Source organism: Ictalurus furcatus, chromosome 15 (genome assembly GCF_023375685.1).
Source record: "Ictalurus furcatus strain D&B chromosome 15, Billie_1.0, whole genome shotgun sequence".
NCBI classification, from domain to species: domain Eukaryota; kingdom Metazoa; phylum Chordata; class Actinopteri; order Siluriformes; family Ictaluridae; genus Ictalurus; species Ictalurus furcatus.
The window spans coordinates 8,498,075-8,517,243 of record NC_071269.1 but is presented as its reverse complement, the minus strand read 5'-3'; the positions used below and the strand labels follow the sequence as shown (position 1 = coordinate 8,517,243).

Below are 19,169 nucleotides of genomic sequence, written 5' to 3'. Positions count from 1 at the left end.
AATGTGCTAGCAAAGAAGTTAAACCTGATCGTAAATGAACAGCATATTATTAACGACATAAATACAGCTTTAATCTGAAACACGTCATATAAGTGAGAAAGAGAGAGAGACAGAGAGAGAGAGACAGTGAGCGAGGGAAACAGAGAGAGTGAGGGAGAGAGAGACACATTGAGAGAGAGAGACAGTGAGTGAGGGAGACAGAGAGAGAGGGAGAGAGTTTAAATAATAAAATAAAATAAGATTTATTACTACAGAAATCAATGTCATATAATAACGTGTGTGTGTGTGGGTGGGTGGGGGTGTGTGTGCATAAGCACATAGCTCACACACATACACACATACACAATTCTCATCAGTGACATTTGTATAATCTCCTGGTATGTTTAACATCCAACAAACTATTTCCGTGTCCTTCTTCTTTTAAAAAAGTTATTTTTACTTTTCCTTCTATTCTGTTGTGTTGTTTTCTTTTCTTTATCCTTTCCCCTCATGTTATTGTTTCACTCCATCAGCTTAACCGTAAACATTAACCACAGTGTTTCTTTATTTGTATATCTCTTATTTTCTTTTCTCTCTCCATCATTTTCAGCTCCTTTCCTACACAAAATGTAAAACTACTTTTTTTAATGTTAATACTGTTACCACAAGTACTACTACTACTATCAATAATAATAATAATAATAATAATAATAATAATGAATTGTTTTTTAAATGATTTTACTCATCCTCAAGTGCAGTTATTAGTTGATGTTTATGAATTAATTGGATCCTCATTAGCTATATCAGCTCATCATATTAGCATTAGCTCAGTACTGTGATGAATGTGATGTGACCTGAGAATTTGTTCAGGAGGAGTGTCAGTGCTGGGTGTGTGTGTACACTGTTCTCTCTTTAACAGTAATACATGATGTGCTTCGGTGAGGCAAGTTTCATATCACGTTGACGCACGTTCAGCTGATAAAGCTCTCTCTCTCACACACACACACAGGTGAGAGTTTGCTCAGGGTCCTTTCAGAATAGTTTGGTGTTGATTGAAGGCCGGGTGTTTGCTCTGCTCTCAGTGACACACCGACTGGGTGACATTTCTAACTCAGGGTGTGACACAGAGAGATTAATGTAATTAATGCTTCTTAGTCAGTGCTGCCACTTCCTGTTTCCTGTTTGTCAGTTTGATCCCAAACCTAAATTTCACATTACGGGTCCATGGAGATCGGATCATCGTATCTTGGCTTTGGAGTGTGACCGGAAACTCAAACCCACACTGTTGTGTTAGTCTTCCACTCCCTAGCGCATGGTGAGAATTTGGGGAAGATCCGAGAAAGTCTAAATTTTCACCCAAAAAAACACAATTCACCTTACTGAATTTTTGGGTGAAAATTTCGACTTTCTCGGATCTTCCCCAAACTCCCACCATGTGGTAGGGAGGTGAAGACTAACAACAAATTTCAACTAAATTCCACTCAATAAAATAAGCAGGTTTTGGACACAGATTTAAACAAGATAAACACACACACACACACGCAGTGTAATATTGTCTGATAGATAGTGTTAAGTAATGTAGTATTGTGTATTACTGTGTACTATAGTGTGGTATTGTATGAAGTGCAGTGTTGTGGAGTGAAGCACTGTATACTGTGTAATATTGTGTAATGTTTGCAGTGTAGAATAGTGTAGTCTTGTCTAATGTGTAGTATGTACTGTATACTTTATACTAACTTATATTGAACACGTGCTGTATGTATTATTGTTACATTGAGATGTTGTTTATTAGTTTGCATAGTTGGGGAAAATATTTGCATCATCATCAAAAAAAACCCAGTGTGACATTTAGACAAAATCTGAGTCTGTATTCACATGTATATATAAAAATAGTTTATTATATTACGCTGTCATATAGCAGGCCAAATAAACAACTTTACACTTGAACAAACATACAGTATTATTGCAAAGACATTCACACTGTAATAAAGTAAAATACAGTACGTGTTAATAAAAATAAACAATCCTTCAGTAATGTCAGTAAACACATTCACCGCAGTGATGCTAATGGCATGCGGCCGAGCCACAAATTCATAAAACAATTTCTTCTTCACCATATAGTGCACTTAGGTACACGTACATACACTCTCAGTCTGTAAAATACTGCTGCGTGTGAGAGCCTGAGCTGTAACGTTCTGTCTTCAGTGTGTGTGTGTGTGTGTGTGTCAGTCACTCGTCTCGGGTCATCTGCACTTTGGAGTACGAGTCGCAGGGCATAGTTAGGCAGGAGGTGGGCAGAGTGAATGGCCAGTAGAACTCACAGGGCACCACGGAGCGAACGTTCCTCTCCAGGAAGTTAAACACGTACCTCCACCAAACACGAGAGAGATAATTCTGAGGAGAATCTCTTAGAGACTGGAGAAGAGAGAGAGAGAGTTAATAATAATAATAATAATAATAATAATAATAATAATGTTTAAAGTATAACACATATTGAATCTGATACTGAGTCATTCAATGAATCAAATGTTTTCGGTTCTTTTAGTCAGTCAAACACAGGTAATTACAGTGAGGTTTGTCAGGATGTGGTTCAATTGCAAGCACTGCACAAGAATTCTTAAGCGATTAACACAAACGTTTTGCATAGACGGCACACAATCTTTGATTCGGGTAGACTTGCAAACCGGTTCGCCTGATTCGTTTAAAAGAATCAGTCAAAAGCATGATTCATTTACGTGTTGCACATCAGTAGCTGATTTGTAATTGTGAATTCATCCTCAATGTTGGATAAATAACTCCTTTTACAGATTCTACTCGGAGCTGTGTATCTTCTCAGAAATGGAACTTTGTCGTTTCTAGGGAAACGTTATTTCGTAGGCTAGTTAACTTTGGTTCCCAGTTGCGTCGGCTATTAAAAGCAGTCTTCCTCCCGTTAGTTTTGTTAAAATGCTAAATAAACTAGACCGTAGTGTATACAGAAGACGATGTCATTAGTAGAGGATGATGGGAATGCGTGATCAAGGAGTTAAACCGGAGTTTTCACTTTTACTCATGTTTGTTTATAACGTCGCACAATCCCACACTGTCGAATGAGAGATTCAGAAAATGGTGTTTGACATGATGGGTTTATACGTGGCTGACACTTATCGTTACAGGAAATCCCATGTAACGATTTGAAAGGACAAGGGTTTGTAGTTTTAATGCTTCCTGGTTGTTGGACATGTTGTAGTTCTAAAGTAAGAAGGCACTCTCGGTTTCCGCTGTGATATACACGTCACGTTCACATCACACTGCACTTTACCTGGTTGTTGGCCATGGTGTGGTACCAGTAGAAAAGGCGTGATGTAACGAAATACGCCACCACCACGTCCACGCTGTAGTGCTCGTGAGCTACAAGGATGAAGACCACACCCATTAAACTCAGCAACCAGCAGACCAGGTGATACCACCACATCCAGCGGGGGGAGTCTGCAACAGACAACAGAATAGTGCTGAAGACCAAACGCAACATGTGCAGCCGATTCATCGTGAACATGAAATCACCAAGAAACAACTACAGATGTCTATGAATATACATAAATATGCATGAATATACAAATTAGAAACCCTTCCATGTCTTCCTCCCTTCCATAATAGCCTCAATAACATCTGCTATTAGGCACAGGTGGGACCATATAGGAATTTACATCCTTGCAGATTATTGAACAGTCCTAAAATAAAACGTTACCATGACAACCACCGTTTTTTCCTCTCTAAAGTTAGCTAGCTCAAATGAATTACAAGCGGACGCAATATCAGCATCACAAATATGATTCACATCCTCATTTCTTCTGAACAGAACATTGTCCAAATATAACATTACCATGACAACTACCAGTGATCTGTCGATCTCTAAAGTTAGCTACGGTAGCTAGCTGCCTAGTTAATTAGCTACTAGCTTGCAGGTGGAGATGATTTCAGTACCAGAGTTTTGATTTGCATCCTCATTTTCTCTGAATATACCACTGTCCAACTGTGCTGTTAGCATGACAACCACCATCTGTTCAACTGTTAAGTTCTAAAGTTCTAGTTCTATCTAGCGCCTAGTGCCAGGTTCTGTGGCAGGGCATTTCTGACCACAGCTTCATCCTTACGATTTTACAAAAAAGAAATCAAGAATGCTCCGTCCGTCCCTGACTGTGGGTGCAGAAGTGATGATGATGATGATGATGAGCACACTCACATTCACTGATGAAGAGGTAGGTGAGTGTGAGGATCACCGTGTGACCGCTGTACAGGAAATCACCACACATCATGTGCGAGCCCGTGATGGACAAACCTCCTCCTGAGATAAGCTGTAAGATCCGATACACTTTCCCCACTGAGTCATCATACAACTGGAGAAAGAGACAGAAAGAGACAGCCAGAGAGAGTGAGAGAGAGCGAGAGAGATTGAACTCAGGGCTAACTCATTACAGAGGAGATGAAAGCAAAGTGTGCACACACACAAACAAACAAAAATAAACCTTAGGAGCACAGTTCATGTGTGTGCTGGGGACAGGCAGCGTGGTGATGTACATGGTGATGATGCGATACAGATACAGCATCCCCATCAGGAAGAAGAATCTGCGGCCTATGATCGACCTGAAAACACACACACACACACACACACACACACTTTACCATTTACAATCTGTCATCAGTGGACAAACCCTGACCATATGGCAGAAGCACAAACACGACTCCTCTCTGAATGGAGCTTAGTGGAAGTGAGGAGTGTTATGATTTGTACCACAGTTGTGGAGAGTACTTGTTTTTGATTGTCTGGCAGTCAGTGTGTGTGTGTGTGTGTGTGTGTGTGTGTGTGTGTGTGTGTGTACATTTAGAGAGACAGTGAGAAAGAGAGACAGTGAGAAAGAGAGACACTTAATATACTGACTTGTGTTTGAGACAGAGCCACTGTATGGTCCAGACGAGAGTCAGGACAATACCGTTGACCTCGGTGACAGTAAACGCCCACTCCAGACGCGGTACATAATCGAAGAACTTATCAGGCAGCGGCGGGTTGTCCGCCTTCTCTGGAACACGCTCATGCACCACTGTGATCATGATAGTGGTGCAGAAGAGCATAGTCCCCGCCCACAGGAAGGACACGCCTGTTTTCCACCACTCGGCCGGTAGACGCTCAACATGCAGGTGCTCAGGGCGTGGCTCACCCATGCTGATGCGGATGTAGTCCTGGTTCTTACGCAGCAAGCGTGCAAAACCTCGTGACAAACGGGACTGGGGTGTGGCATGGTCTGTGGAGTGGTCTGCAGCTCCACCCTCTTTCTTAATGGCCGGGGTTCGTTCTGTGGGCAGAGTCTGAGGGTGTGTGGACGTGTCCGGAACTAATACTTCAATTTGGCTGTGATTTTCACCTTCGTGCTGCGCCGATTCAGGGAACTCAGCCACCGTCATCGTTAATGTACACACACAACCACAAATCACCCTGTGTTTTGTGAATGGATAATAATCTCTTCAGAGGAACGGAAACAAACCACGGGCTGCTGAATTTCTGCTGCTTCCTGCATGAACTGTGACCTGAGAGAGAAAGAGAGAGCCATGAACACAGTGTGTTAGAAATGGACGTGTGTGTGTGTGTGTGTGTGTGTGTGTGTGTGTGTGTTGGAATTAAATAAACATTAGCTGTCAATCTTTGAAGAAATAAAATGACACAACTGATGTACAAACAGGACACAAATATCAGACCTATGCCCAGGAGCAAGGAATTGTGGTGGATGATTATTTATTATACACAAAATTGTCTCGGGATAAAATTTCTCCCACATACTCTTACGCTTGTAGTGAAACACATCTCTGGTCACTGCATTATGTCAAACATGTAAATGACCTCAGGACACTGAGCGATTTCCTGTGACTTTTCTCGCTTCAGGTTGTTTAATGCAAAAGAGTGTTGCTTCATTTTGCATGCTGTTGCTAATTTCCTCAAAAGTACCAACTTTTTCAGGGATCCTTAAAGTTGGCTTGGCCTGGCATGTTTAAAGGTTCAGTCTGTAATGTCCACATGTTTCTACACCTGTAATTATCACAATTATAATTAACTGCCACAGTATTCATAAGATCTGGCCTGTTTAAATTTTTCTGGCTCTGAAATCAGCTACCTCCCACTGCTGGAACAAAGTTGCTTGACTCCGCCCTTTTTCTTTACAAGGCAACTCACAAGAATGTGTGTAATTTGAACAGAGAAGGTGTGCGGGTGTGAAGGCTAGTCAATTTGCCTCTCACAGGATGCGGAGTAAACACTGGGAGAGCTCTGCGTAAGGAAAATTTGTAAGAATGGGGCACTTTGGCCACGAATTAAATGGCTCGTGTCCTCGTTTATAGCTGCGGTGACATAAGTGAGAACAGGAGCTAGTGTGTTCCAAATGATGTTCCACAACATTAAATGGAACAATAAACAGATAAAAAGTATGATGTGTCATTCTTTAATTTTAAACACTGGTAAAGAGTTGTGGTGCAAGAGGAATAAAGCACTTCAGAGTGGTACTTCAGAGTGGTACTTCAGAGTGGTACTTCAGAGTGGTACTTCAGAGTGGTACTTCAGAGTGGTAACAGTAACTCCACTTCATCACTCCACCCCAGTGTTGATTATTTTCCTAGAGCAGCATGACACACAGTGTTTGATTTTTTAAATTTATTATATACTGTTGTGTCATAACAAGTGAGTGTAATCTCTACTGAAAGATGTGAACCATATACCAGTATATTACACTACATATAAATACACTAATAAATTAATAAAAGACTCTTACTGTGCTTCAAGAAACATTAACAACTGCCATATCATAAACTTCTAATATACAAGTTAATATTAACATTAATAAAATACATCACAGGAACTAGCAAAGCCTTTAGCAGTTTACTGTATAATTAATTTACAAATATAGTTAGTTTTAAAATGACCATTTTGAAAATGTCATGAATAGAACAGATGATCATTTGAAGTGCCACAGTAAAAATATTGTGTGTGTGTGTGTGTTGCAAGAAGTTTTGCAAATAGTCTAACACCGTCATGACGTTTTATTACACCTCTTAACCAGTTAAACCCCGTTAATACTAAGGTGTTCCTGATGGAGCCACGCAGGGCGTTCAGCATACTCTATGTAGCATTACAATGGTTTAATGTGATATCAATTAAACCACAATGAGTTTTTAGAGCTTTAAAAGGTAGGTAAAACATACTTACTAAAAGGTACTAAAGAGGTACCATTTGTGGGTACAACCCTAGCAACAAGAATAGGTACAGTTTAATAGCTATAGTTAATTATTAAATAGGCTATTCTTCTATACCAGCACATGTCCAGGCTTTTTATTTCCTCTTATTCCACAGCAAAATGATAAAAGAACATCATTATTTTTTTATGTTTACAGTTACATTTAATGTCTGTCAAAAAGTTCCTGTTGTCACTTACTTTATCCACCTCTCTTTATTATCTCTCTTGAAGTTAATAAGGCAAAAAAAAAAAAACCCACACACAGCGTGTTGTATTTTTGTTACCAAGAAACCGCAAAGAAGCATAAACTCCTCTTTTTTTTTCCTGTCAGAAAAGTTACAGCTTTAACCTCTGACTGTTACACAGCACTGCCACTGGAGACTCCTTCCATACGTGTATCAAACACATTTCTCCTTACAGAAAACTTCACACACACGTTTTAATCTGAGCGTCCACTGTGCACGTCCCTGTGAACGAGGTGTTACTACGGAAACGATAACATATCAGAACGAGCGTGTTAATGATAAATAAACCTGTGATTTGCAGCTACGCTACAGTGAGAGCTGCTGTTCTAGAAAACTAATCAACACCTTCCGATTTGAGAACTCAAAAGAGCTGTGGCATAAAATGATAGAATTAGCAGTGAAATTGTTTTGTGAAGTTCAGATGATGAGAAATAGTAGCGAGAATACCTAGGTTAATAGAACCTAGATCATTTCCATGGTTACACAATCAATAATCAGTGTGTGTGTTTAAGAAGCAAACAAAGGTAGGTCTGTGTTGGAAGAAATCTTAACAAAAGGCTGAAAGGTGCTGGTGTGTGAATGTTTGACAGAAGGTGAATTTGAGCTGACACACCCTGCTTCTGGAACTCGTCTTTCAACACAGGGTCACATTCTTTAACTTCTTTATCTCTTCATCTTTCTTACTGTTTCATGTGTTAAAGCAACGTTAAACACTCAGCAACCTTTATTTTATTGAGTTATTTACTTATTTATTTTACTGTAAATGTGATTACTACTCGGTTAACCGGAAACAATTAATCACTGAAACGACATCAACTAATGTTGAGTCTGAAGTTCTGAGGAAAAATGGCGGATGGTTTCGACGTATCAACGAAACCAACGCATAAACGAAAATAACCCGTTATTAAAGGCGGAAATGACCGCTGGACACAGTCGAAAAGCCATAAAATTGTATTTCTCCCCTGTGTGACGTGTGTTTAAGTGATAAAGATGAAAATGGTGATGAAACGAGTAGAATTGCACCACGAGGTCACTGACCCAAGTTGATACGGGATAAACGCTCTGCGCATACGCGACCCATCTCGAATACTGTATAGCTACTGTAGACTATTACAGTAATGTATTGTACTTATTGTATTTTTTTAAACGCTGTAACATTAGTGATCTCTACGAATTGCAGAAAGAATAATAACAGTGTACAAATCATGAAATTGTCACATCCTAAAATTTCCACCTGTAGACCTCAGAGCAACATGGCGCCTGTTCCAGGGAAATTATGAAGAAGAAAAAAACCCAAAACAAACAAACAAAAACATGGAAATGTAAATACAGTGGTTCCTAACAATAACCCGCTGACACTTGAGCACACAGTGGCAGTAAAGTTAGGTGGACAGCCTGGAGGTCGGTGTGGTGAGATGAAGAAAGGCCATAAGGATATTTGTTTAATATTTGTTTAGACAGTTATCTCTATATTCTATACTGAGAACTGAGAACCGCACGTGCAACCTGGCATTATATTATCCTCTTTACAGATCACACTGTGGTGTTTATCAAAAAGCAGCCAATTCAGCTCTACTCGTTAGAAATGTTTATCTTGATCGTGTTACGTATATTTCAGGCTTGTAAACATTCGTTTAATAAATTAAAGCTCTCACCTGGATGTTCTCCTAGACCTGATGATTGAATCTTACAGCTGTGTGTGTTAAAGCTCAGTAAATGATCAGTGTTTCCATGTTCACTCCACACGGACAGAGACCGAAATCCGAATCTGAAGCCTTCACCTGCCCCTAACGCCCACCTGGGTCTCAAAACCACGCCCACTTCCGGTTAAACTCGCGTCTTAAAGAACACACACACACACACACACACAAACAAACACACAAAAACACAAACAAAGACACACACAAAGACACACACACACACACACACACACACACACACACACACACACACACACACACAAAGACACACACACAAAGACACACACACACACACACACACACAATAAATATAAGTCCTGGAGCAGAGAGCAAATGTGAGGTGAGAGAATGTAAACACAGCTGTGTGTTAGAACAGTTCATCATTTCTCTGACAGTTTGAGATGTGAGTTTGGTTTCAAGCTGTAGAGGTTAGTGAAACACAGTGGAACTAAAACCCTACATCTGTAGAAGGATGGTAGAGATGGACTGGAGGCTCTGAGTCACAGTTTGAGGTTCCTGGAAACACATTCTTTCTGGCTGAAAATTCCTCTCATATCTATACATAAAGAATGCTGCTCCAGATTACAGACACATTCTTCTCCAGAGTACATACAGTGCAACAACGTTTAAAAAAAACAAGTAAATCAGCTGAGCTTGTGTCTGGTGTGTGTTTAGGGATCACGGTGCAGGAACTCTTCAGCGTCCTTATTCAGCGTCTCTGATACCATGAAGCTCCTCTACAGAGTCCACACCACGTTCACTCAGCCTCTGTACACTGGGCTTAGGGTTGATGGAACTGTGAGGTTGTGTGATCCTAAGTAACGAGTCTGTGGTGTTTTATGGTTGGTAATAATCACATGAAATATTTGAATCGTGAATATTTGATTTCTAGTACAATCCATTAAAAACAAGTAAATATTCTATTAAAAAATAATTAAATGAAAGTATGATCCTAATCAGTTACACAATTTGACTGTACACAATAAAAATACAAAAACAAAAGACAAAAAAAAAAAAACTACAAAGGGAAACAAAAAGACTTGTTCTGCTAGGCTACATGAAACTAAAATGAAGCTAATGTTAAAGTGATCACCTCACACATTAAAAGAGAAATGTTGGTATCTAACCTCTGTATGTGACCTAAACACTCATCTACTTGTAGAAGAGGAACATTTCAGTCATTTTTTTCAGCCATGTCTGTTTTATATAATTAAATGTGGACATTTCTGCTGTAAACTGTGGAAAAGTCTCACTGTCTCCCTCAGCGTTGATGTTTTATACTCTCTTATACTCACCTCTTCTGGTGATTTTGTGGAACTGCAGGAGCTGTTTATTAAACTGTGGAGATTAAAGTAATAATATTATAAACGTAATATCATTCATATTACAGTAATATTACAATCACATAATACTTCTGTTTTACAAATAATTTAGAGAAGGAAAAGTAGCCCATGCTTAGTAGTAACATGCTTTTAATTACAAAGCAGCTATCCCAATGTTGGCAAGCATGCTAATGAAATTTGATACTGGTTTACAAAAGACAACTGTATAATAGCGCATTATTAGGTTGTTTGCTAAATAATAATTGGGCTAATGTTGGCTAGTTTGCTCACAATTGTGGATAATTGTTTTAATTATTATTTATGAATAACATAAGCTAGCTCACTAGGCTTAGTAATCAGCCTTGGTTACTGCTTTGTACAATACAATGGCCTAATATTAGCTAGTTTACCAGTGAACCTAGCTAACGGCTTTAAATAATATTAATTTTAATAATAAGTTATACAGAAATACGTGGAAGCGCTCCCTCTGGTGGCCTGGTGGTGAACTGTCTATTGTGAATGTGACGAAATACTTAGTAAAATTTTCATCAGTAATATCGCAGCCCAGTGAAAGAATTATGGGTCAGTCTTCACTGAGAAGGACACATAACACACTAACACAACTTTAATTTTCACGCTAATACATATATTGTGTTTACACTAACGCTCGTTTTGTTGTTCTGCTCATCTCACTTTGCTGTGAACTTTTCTCTCAGGAATTATTAAGTCATTTCTGCATTTTTTCTCACTGATATCACACAGTATGTCACCGATACGGAGCTGGCGTGTGCCGTCGGGCCTTTGTTAACAATAGCACGCTAACAATAACGGATCATAATCATAAAGTAAGCGCCATGCTGTGATGAAATGGTATCTGGTTATGTGCGGTAATGCTACACTGACGTGAACTCCTGTACACACACACACACACACACACACACACACACACAGAGAAACAGATGCTTGGAGTCAGTGTGTCTCAGACATTGTGTCGTTTATTTAGCTGCATTGCTTACATCACTTACTGAAACACAGCACTGCTGTTTGTAACACAATGCTGTAAAGTTTATTGTACAAAATTCTCAAAAGGTGAAGTGAGTAACATATATTTCATTTTCTGTCTGATTTCTGTTCCACCAACACGCCACATATTCTATGCAGTATTTATCATCAGCCAGTAGCATCTGTAAACAAGCCAACAACTAGGTATAAGGTAAACGTAAATATTAGAGAGGAACAGCCTGAGGTAAATCACTGTCTGAATCTGAGACACTTGCTGTTTGTGTGTAAATGTGTCGGTGTAATGTTAAGGTTAAATCCAAACACCACACTGAGGAGGATGTCAGTGTTTGTATCGTAGTGTTTCAGTTTGAGTAGGTTACTGTTTTAAACCCCACATGTTTCAGAATATTTCAGATACACAACCTTGCTGCACTGCTGAACCAGACAACCTCCTGCTCCTCCATATCACATTTCTAAAGAACATCACAGCAGGTGTTCAGCAAGTGTGTGTGTGTGTGTGTGTGTGTGTGTGATATTGGCGTGTGGCGTGTGTCCAGATTATGTCAGTGAAGAAAACAAAGCTTTCAAACCTTCAGGCCAGGATTTACAGACCAGCGTACCTCCTGCAGTGTGGAATGGACAAGCAGCTGAAGAAAAAGATCTGAAAACCGTCTTCTCCTCTTAAAGGACGGAACTGAACATTTAGGAATCTAATCACCAGCACTATGTTACCATGGCAACACACAACAGCCTTATTATTTACGTCACTTTTTGCAAGTAATAAAGACTCACCTATTTTCCTGACTAGTGTTTCACTTGTTTACATTACAGAGACTCCTAATCTAATCTCACCTGTTTAGGCGACAGTGACTGATGAATCTTGAATCAAGTTCACACTGTACCTGATTCTCTCTCTCTCTCTCTCTCTCTGTCTCTCTCTCTCTCACACACACACACACACACACACCCATCACTCCGCATAACACGTGCTAATCACCGATCTGTGGGTGTTAATATGCAGTGTGAAACGCTCTTTTGTGTGTGTGTGTGTGTGTGTGTGTGTGTGTGATTTGTCAGATTGTCACGAGCTGAAACTGAAGCTGAAGACGAATCGGGGATGTGGGTTTCACAGGAGGACGAAACCATACCTCGAGAACGGTATAAAACCACAGCGCGCGCACACGGTAACACAACGCACAGCAGCGGGGAACAGCGCGCGCTCCTCATGTACATCACCGTTTAAGTGTTTATGAGTGTGAGCGTGTGTGTGATGTGAGAAACATCCCTCAGGTTAACAGTTAACATGCACACCTGAACCTCGGCGCGCGCGCTTACTGAAATCGGCTCTTAAGTTTGATTTCTGGATCATAGTTTAGTTGTAAACTTTTTGTTTTCTCAGCATGCGGACATGCGCGTGGGGTTTCTGCACGCTGCTCGCGGTGCTGTCCGTCAGCGCGAGCCAACCGCACAGCGACTACACCGGAGTCACAAGGACCCGTAAATACCTGACTAAGGTAATAGGCGCACGCAGATACAGAGCCAGGGCTGACTGGGCACGTGCCGTGAGTCCTGACACAGAGATCAGATCATTATTCATTATTACACTCGAGATTTTATTCTGTGGCTTTACTTATAATGTATCGTTATATTTTCCTCATCATTTATTTGTTTAATTGTTATTTTTAAATGTGAAATAATTCACTGTAGTGTTTAATAGTGATGATATTAAATTAAACGTTTTGACTTTATTTCCTGAATGGTTTTAATAGTATTATATTACATTATATTACATTATATTGTATTACATTATGTTATATTATATGGGGTGACGTGGCGGTGCAGTCGGTAGCGTCGCTGCTTCACAGCTCCTGAGCTCAGGTTTCTGTGTGTGTGTAGTTTCACGTTCTCCCTGTGTCTGTGTGGGTTTCCTCCAGGTTCACTGGTTTCCTCCCACTGTCCAAAATCATGCAGGTGGGCAGATCAATTGCCCCTAGGTGTGAAAGTGTTTGTGTTTTTGTGTGTGTGAGCATTTGCATGAAAGTGTGTGTGTGTGCGTGTGCATTTGCATGAAAGTGTGTGCATGTGTGCACGAGTGTGTGCGCATGTGTGTGAAAGTGTGTGTTAGAGATGTAACGGTATGAAAATTTCATATCATGATTATCGTGACCAAAACTATCATGGTTATATCAGTATTATCACTGTATTGTTAAAATGTGCTGAAAATGTACAGAAAGTACTGATACACACTGAAATTATTTAAACAGGTTTTATATTTGGAAATCAACAAACAACAAATAAAATTAGCAGCATAATGCTTGCTCGAGTGTCTGTGTCACGTGTAGATGAGGAGTGAGTCGACGAGGAACCAGGAGCATCAATGGGTTTGCATGCTGCAGCCCACTCTGTATACAAGGGAATAGCAATGCAGTATAGTAATAATCATCATCATCATCATAATCATAATAAAGATATTAATTCTTATTCTTTTTATTAACTTACACACACATTTGATAAAAATATGTTGGTTGGGTGACTAAACTACATAACAAGTTATTATAAGGCTCCCTGAAATTCTTGATTCTGGTCAATCCACTGTCTGATATTTCCTGTTTATGACCGTCGTCATTAGCAACGCAGTATAACACAACGCTGAACAATCCTGAAACTCCGGCTTCTTTCATGTCACATACTCTCTCTTGTCATACAAACACAACCGCTGCCATTGTGTGACTCTGTTATTATTAACGATCGTATTGAATATGAAATTGGAGGACTTTAGTATTTGAATTGGACGATTGTTTTGTACACTACAATGAATCATAAAATAATAAAGAACAGGTCAAATTGTAAAATATTAATCTCCAATCAGTATTTCCCCATAATTATTTGAAAACCCGTATATTAGTGGTATGAATTTACATAAGCCCTTAAATGTGGCACTAATTGATTATTTGTTGCTGTCTTGTTTGAACTTGTTTGTTTGTCTTGGCTCGAAGTCATGCACTCACTAGGAACTGTTTCTTCGTGGAAGCTTGCGTTTATTCCAAGCGAGATAAGAAATTATTTTAAACCAGTTCAATATTTTGTGTTCAACTATTCACTTTTCGTTATAATTTTCCCCAACTCGTGCACTGAGCTAAAAGTTATGTTACGTTGCATGCACTATAAACTGATGGATGGTTATGAAGATTTCTCAGCAGATTAGACGTGTTTCCCCGTTTCGCAGCGACTTTCTTCCAGCGAGCTCTGCACATTTTCTATTAAGTTTCCGTCAGCATTTTTATAAAAACCAAAATATGACCACACTTGGGCGCACGGTGGCTTAGAGGTTATCATGTTCACCTCACAGCTCCAGGGTCGGGGGTTTGATTCCTGCCGTGGTCCTGTGTGTGCGGAGTTCGCATGTTCTTCCCCTGCTGCGGGGGTTTCCTCTAGGTACTGCCCTGTGATGGATTGGCACCCTGTCCAGGGTGTACCCCGCCCTGTTCCCCATTCTCCCTGGGATAGGCTCCAGGTTCCCCGCGACCCTGAAGGACAGCATTTACCATGAGTTTTACAAATCACGATAATCACGCACGGTTTTAATGATAATTAAATATGACATGTGATACTAACCTTCTGGGAATTTTATCGTGAAACCAGTAACCATTTCATCCCTAGTGTGTGTGTGTGTGTGTGTGGTCTGTGAAGAGCTGGTGTCCCATCTAGAGTGTGTTCACGCTTCATACCATGTGCAGGTTTCAGATCCGCCATCAGGATAAAACACTTACTGAAGATAAATGAATGATGTAAAATATTATATTACATGACACTGTGTGTGTGTGTGTGTGTGTGTGTGTGTATGTATTAGGCTTACTTCTGCAGTGCAGATAGTGAATGTGCGCCGAGACTTTATTGCAAGGCCCCAGGCCACGCCCACTCTCAGTGCTCACCCTGTAAGAGAAGGGCAAGACATTGCCGTAGAGACCGCATGTGTTGCCCTGGAAACGAGTGTCGTAACCGTAAGTAAAATGCACACAAACTCTACACAGTACCAAGATAATGTGGAAGATAATGTAGATTTTTTTTCATCATAGTCATTATCATTATCATTTTAAGAACGGTTATGATGCCGCTGTGTTCAGCCATCAGTGTCGCTGTTCAGAATTTATAAATTAAAACGTGTTTGTTGTTTTTCTGTTTTCTTTGTCTCTCACACAGATGTGTGTAGTCGAGTTTCAGCACGAGTGTCAGCAGAACACACTGGAAAACTGAAGAACCGAATCTACAGCTCTACTGGACGACGAAAGACAAGCAGGAAGCTCAACAAACCACATAAAGGTGTGTGTGTGTGTGTGTGTGTGTGTACATTGACATGTCTGACAAATTGGAAAGGTATTAAATAGTATTAAACAATTATAATGTGTGTGTGTGTGTTTCAGGTGACTTGGGTGCACAGTGTGTGCGTTCAGCTGATTGTGGGCGTGGCCTGTGCTGTGCACGTCACTTGTGGAATCGAGTGTGTAAGGCGGAGCCTCAGGAGGGGCAGGTGTGCTCCACCCCCTGGCGCTGGAAACACACAGGCACTGGTCACACATTGGAGCTGTTCCAGCTGTGTCCCTGTTCAACTGGCCTCGAGTGCAGGACGCAGAGTCTCACACACTCACACTCCAATGCACACACCAACACACACACCAAGGCACGTACCAATGCACACACCAACGCACACACCAACATACACACCAACAGACACCGACCTGCTGCTGCTGTCAGATTACACACCTGCCAACAACTCTGAGATACAGAGAGAGAGAGACAGAATGAGAGACAGACAGACAGAGAGACAGACATTTTAATGCCACAAGTTTGTTAGACACTTGTACCAACACGAACACGAAATATCACAAAGACTCAACACACAAACAATCCAATCCACCAGTCCAACATTTCCAATTTGCATATTCATACATATTCATATCCCTGGAGTTTATAATGAGGTTAAATGTGTAGGGATTCCTGTATTCAGCTCATTTTACTCAATAAACTGTTTATTATTGTACACTGATATTTTGTATTGGTTTAAAATTCCGACTGGATATTTAGATGTCAGAAAAACCAACCCGTGTGTGCGAGTGTGTGTGTGTGTGTGTGTGTGTGTGTTACTGAAAAGTTGCTAATAACAATAAGCTAAAGGTCAGTCAGCATGAGAGCACTTACAGTGAGGTCCAGGGTCTCAGAGCACACTGAACACCTGAGAGTTTTTCCATTTAAAACTGGAAATAAGTTTCACAAAATTAAAAAAACCCCCAAAGGAAACGTTTATATCTTGAATATTTAATATTCATGATTCTGCACTGTTTCTCAACTTTCACTATTTAAATTTTAGTAAATCTGATAAATCTAATAAATAGAATTCAGTAAATCTAATATATACTGATTAGATGTAGAATATTGTGGAATATTCTAAAAGAGGAACAAATCAAACGTTCAGAAACTCTGACATTCATCTAAATATTTTCCACTCAAGCTGTTGCTTATAAGAAAAAATGTGTATTAAATTTTAATGAACTAGAACTTGCAGAATAAACATCTACACTAGTGCTCTCAGACACTGGACCCTACACACACACACACACACACACACACACACACACACACACACACACACACACACACACACACAGCCACATGTCATGTTTGACGTCTCATAAAACAGCTCAGTGACTTTTCACTGATCTCAGTCAGACTAAGTGTGTGTGTGTGTGTGTGTGTGTGTGTGTGTGTGTGTGTGTGTTTGTGGAGCCTCTGGAACAGATAAAAAGTGATTTAAGATCTCAATGTTTTTTCACTAAAACCCCTGACCCGGTCGCTGTAGAACACAGGATTGTACAGAACCTTTACGGTCCTTAACAAGCTCATGTGTTTATACAGCTCTGTGCAAAAGTATTAGACCCCCTACATATTTATATACAGTTTATCTTACCAGTTAATTTTGCCAGTAATGGACCTGGAGCAGGTGAGCAGCTGATTTTGTTATAAACCTGCACGTGTGTAGCTGAGAGAAGTCATGCAGCATGTTTTCTTCTTTATTTAGAAACTTGTCATTGTTAATTAAAGGTATTTCATTGTATGGAATTTCTTCCCACAGAGCTGTGAATATGGTCAAAAATATATAAAATAAAATAAATAAATAAAGTCAGTAATGTTTTATAACTCCAATGAGAAATGTACAGCTGTATGTTTTACTTTTCTATCTTTTATTTACTTATTACTTTTTTGGTCATTATTTTGATGGTACTGTGGTGATGACCTGTGACCTTTACTTAATACTTTTTACATTTTAAAAAAGAAACAATAAATATAAAAATAAAAGTGGTCACACCAGGTTGAGTTTACAGTTATTACTCCTTGCTGAACTGTACGGAAGGTATTTACTCATGTTTGTGTTTTCATGTGTTGTATATTATATCTGTTTTTGATGGTAGCCATGGTAACAACATATTACCTTTATAAAAGTTGTAGAAATCAGCCGTTCTGTGACTGTTATTAATCACACTTTTATTATAAATGTACTTATTGAACCGTACAGGCGGTTTGCTGGTAACCATGGCGATGATCTTTGCCCTTTACTTGATGCCTCCGTTGTTGATGGTAGGTGCTCGGCAGAGGCCTTTCCCCCTGACTTCGAAGGCCACTCCTCGGTAAGTGGCCACGCCCCTTTCATCAATGCACAGGTCGGGGAGTAAACGCTCCCAAATATGTCGCTTCGGGTTCAGCTCTCTCTCCGCCTCACCTCCACAGATAAACAAACAAACAGATAAACAAACATACAGACAAACAGATAAACAAATAAAAAAAAGATTAATAAACTGTTCCTGTAGATTTTTTGAGTACAATCACTTCTGATTATTATAAATTGTAAATATAATGTATTAAAAAATGAAAATATAAATGTTTTACATTTTACACACATTTAAATACAATTAAATATAATACAAAATATTTATATATTTTATTAACATGTATAATATTAACATGTGTGAAAAACTCAAATCTAAAAACCAAATCTAAAAATAGAGCAAGAAATGTATATAAATAGAAAAAAAATTATATAGAATTTTATATAGTTTTTACAGAAATATAAAAATTTTAAAATTCCCAGGAATATAATTCACCAACAAACTTTATTTATTTATTTGTTTGTTTGTTGGTTGGTTAGTGTGTGTGTGTGTGTGTGTGTGCGCTTGTTGATACCTGGATAGTTCTGGAAGGTTACCCTGTCTCCGGGCTGAGCTCCGGTGGGCGGGGCTAAAGGCTCCATCTTGTGTTGATTGACAGCACAGAGCACTCGAGCCTGAGACAGAACACCACGCACCTTCACCGGCCGAACATTACAGAGGAGAATCGCCAGAGTGTCCTGCAACTACACACACACACACACACACACACACACACACACACATCAGCAAGTTATATTTAAAACAGCAACATGCAGAAGAATATCTTATCAATTTATAAAATCGTGTGTGCATATGTGTGTGTGTGTGTGTGTGTGTGTGTGTGTGTGTGTGTGTTTATTGTGAGCATTAATAAAACCTGGTTCTGACCTGTTCCGGAGGCACGTGATTGGCCAGTTCACTGACCACAGTTCTGGGGGCAGAGTCTCCCACATCCACTTCTTGTATG

The 19,169-nt window shown here is 39.7% G+C and overlaps 3 protein-coding genes across 15 annotated transcripts in view; 1 reads left to right on the top strand and 2 right to left on the bottom strand.

Annotated features, from left to right (window-relative positions):
• Positions 1–1,402: 1,402 nt before the first annotated feature.
• sgms2b (sphingomyelin synthase 2b) lies at positions 1,403–12,226 on the bottom strand. Of its 10 annotated transcripts, XM_053642613.1 has the most exons (11): positions 12,095–12,190; positions 10,476–10,518; positions 9,136–9,319; positions 6,496–6,617; positions 6,123–6,274; positions 5,961–6,037; positions 4,898–5,541; positions 4,485–4,602; positions 4,202–4,355; positions 3,281–3,447; positions 1,403–2,394 (listed from the first exon to the last, which is right to left on the bottom strand). In XM_053642613.1, the coding sequence occupies exons 7-11, from the start codon at positions 5,416–5,418 to the stop codon at positions 2,209–2,211; spliced, it is 1,146 nt and encodes a 381-aa protein (XP_053498588.1). In that variant the 5' UTR covers positions 5,419–5,541; positions 5,961–6,037; positions 6,123–6,274; positions 6,496–6,617; positions 9,136–9,319; positions 10,476–10,518; positions 12,095–12,190; the 3' UTR covers positions 1,403–2,208. The 10 variants fall into 10 exon arrangements, with proteins under 10 accessions (XP_053498588.1, XP_053498587.1, XP_053498589.1 ...); XM_053642612.1 differs by having other exon boundaries at positions 5,961–6,274; XM_053642614.1 differs by lacking the exons at positions 5,961–6,037; positions 6,123–6,274 and adding an exon at positions 9,641–9,994 and having other exon boundaries at positions 12,095–12,183.
• On the top strand, positions 12,129–17,079 carry LOC128618921 (dickkopf-related protein 4-like). Of its 2 annotated transcripts, none has more exons than XM_053642623.1 (6): positions 12,129–12,281; positions 12,582–12,662; positions 12,904–13,018; positions 15,355–15,505; positions 15,705–15,824; positions 15,926–17,079. In XM_053642623.1, the coding sequence occupies exons 1-6, from the start codon at positions 12,238–12,240 to the stop codon at positions 16,279–16,281; spliced, it is 867 nt and encodes a 288-aa protein (XP_053498598.1). In that variant the 5' UTR covers positions 12,129–12,237; the 3' UTR covers positions 16,282–17,079. The 2 variants fall into 2 exon arrangements, with proteins under 2 accessions (XP_053498598.1, XP_053498599.1); XM_053642624.1 differs by having other exon boundaries at positions 12,136–12,402.
• aimp1b (aminoacyl tRNA synthetase complex interacting multifunctional protein 1b) overlaps positions 16,197–19,169 on the bottom strand; it is a 5,652-nt gene continuing 2,679 nt past the window's right edge. For 2 of the 3 annotated variants that reach the window (XM_053642621.1, XM_053642622.1), the window contains exons 5-7: positions 19,091–19,169; positions 18,738–18,906; positions 17,695–18,276 (exon numbers count right to left, since the gene is read on the bottom strand). The exon at positions 19,091–19,169 is cut by the window's right edge and continues 148 nt beyond it. In XM_053642621.1, the coding sequence (XP_053498596.1) occupies positions 18,110–18,276; positions 18,738–18,906; positions 19,091–19,169 (415 nt within the window). In that variant the 3' untranslated portion in view covers positions 17,695–18,109. Of the gene's footprint in view, positions 16,278–17,694; positions 18,277–18,737; positions 18,907–19,090 lie in introns of those variants that run through there. The other variant, XM_053642620.1, reaches the window with a different exon arrangement.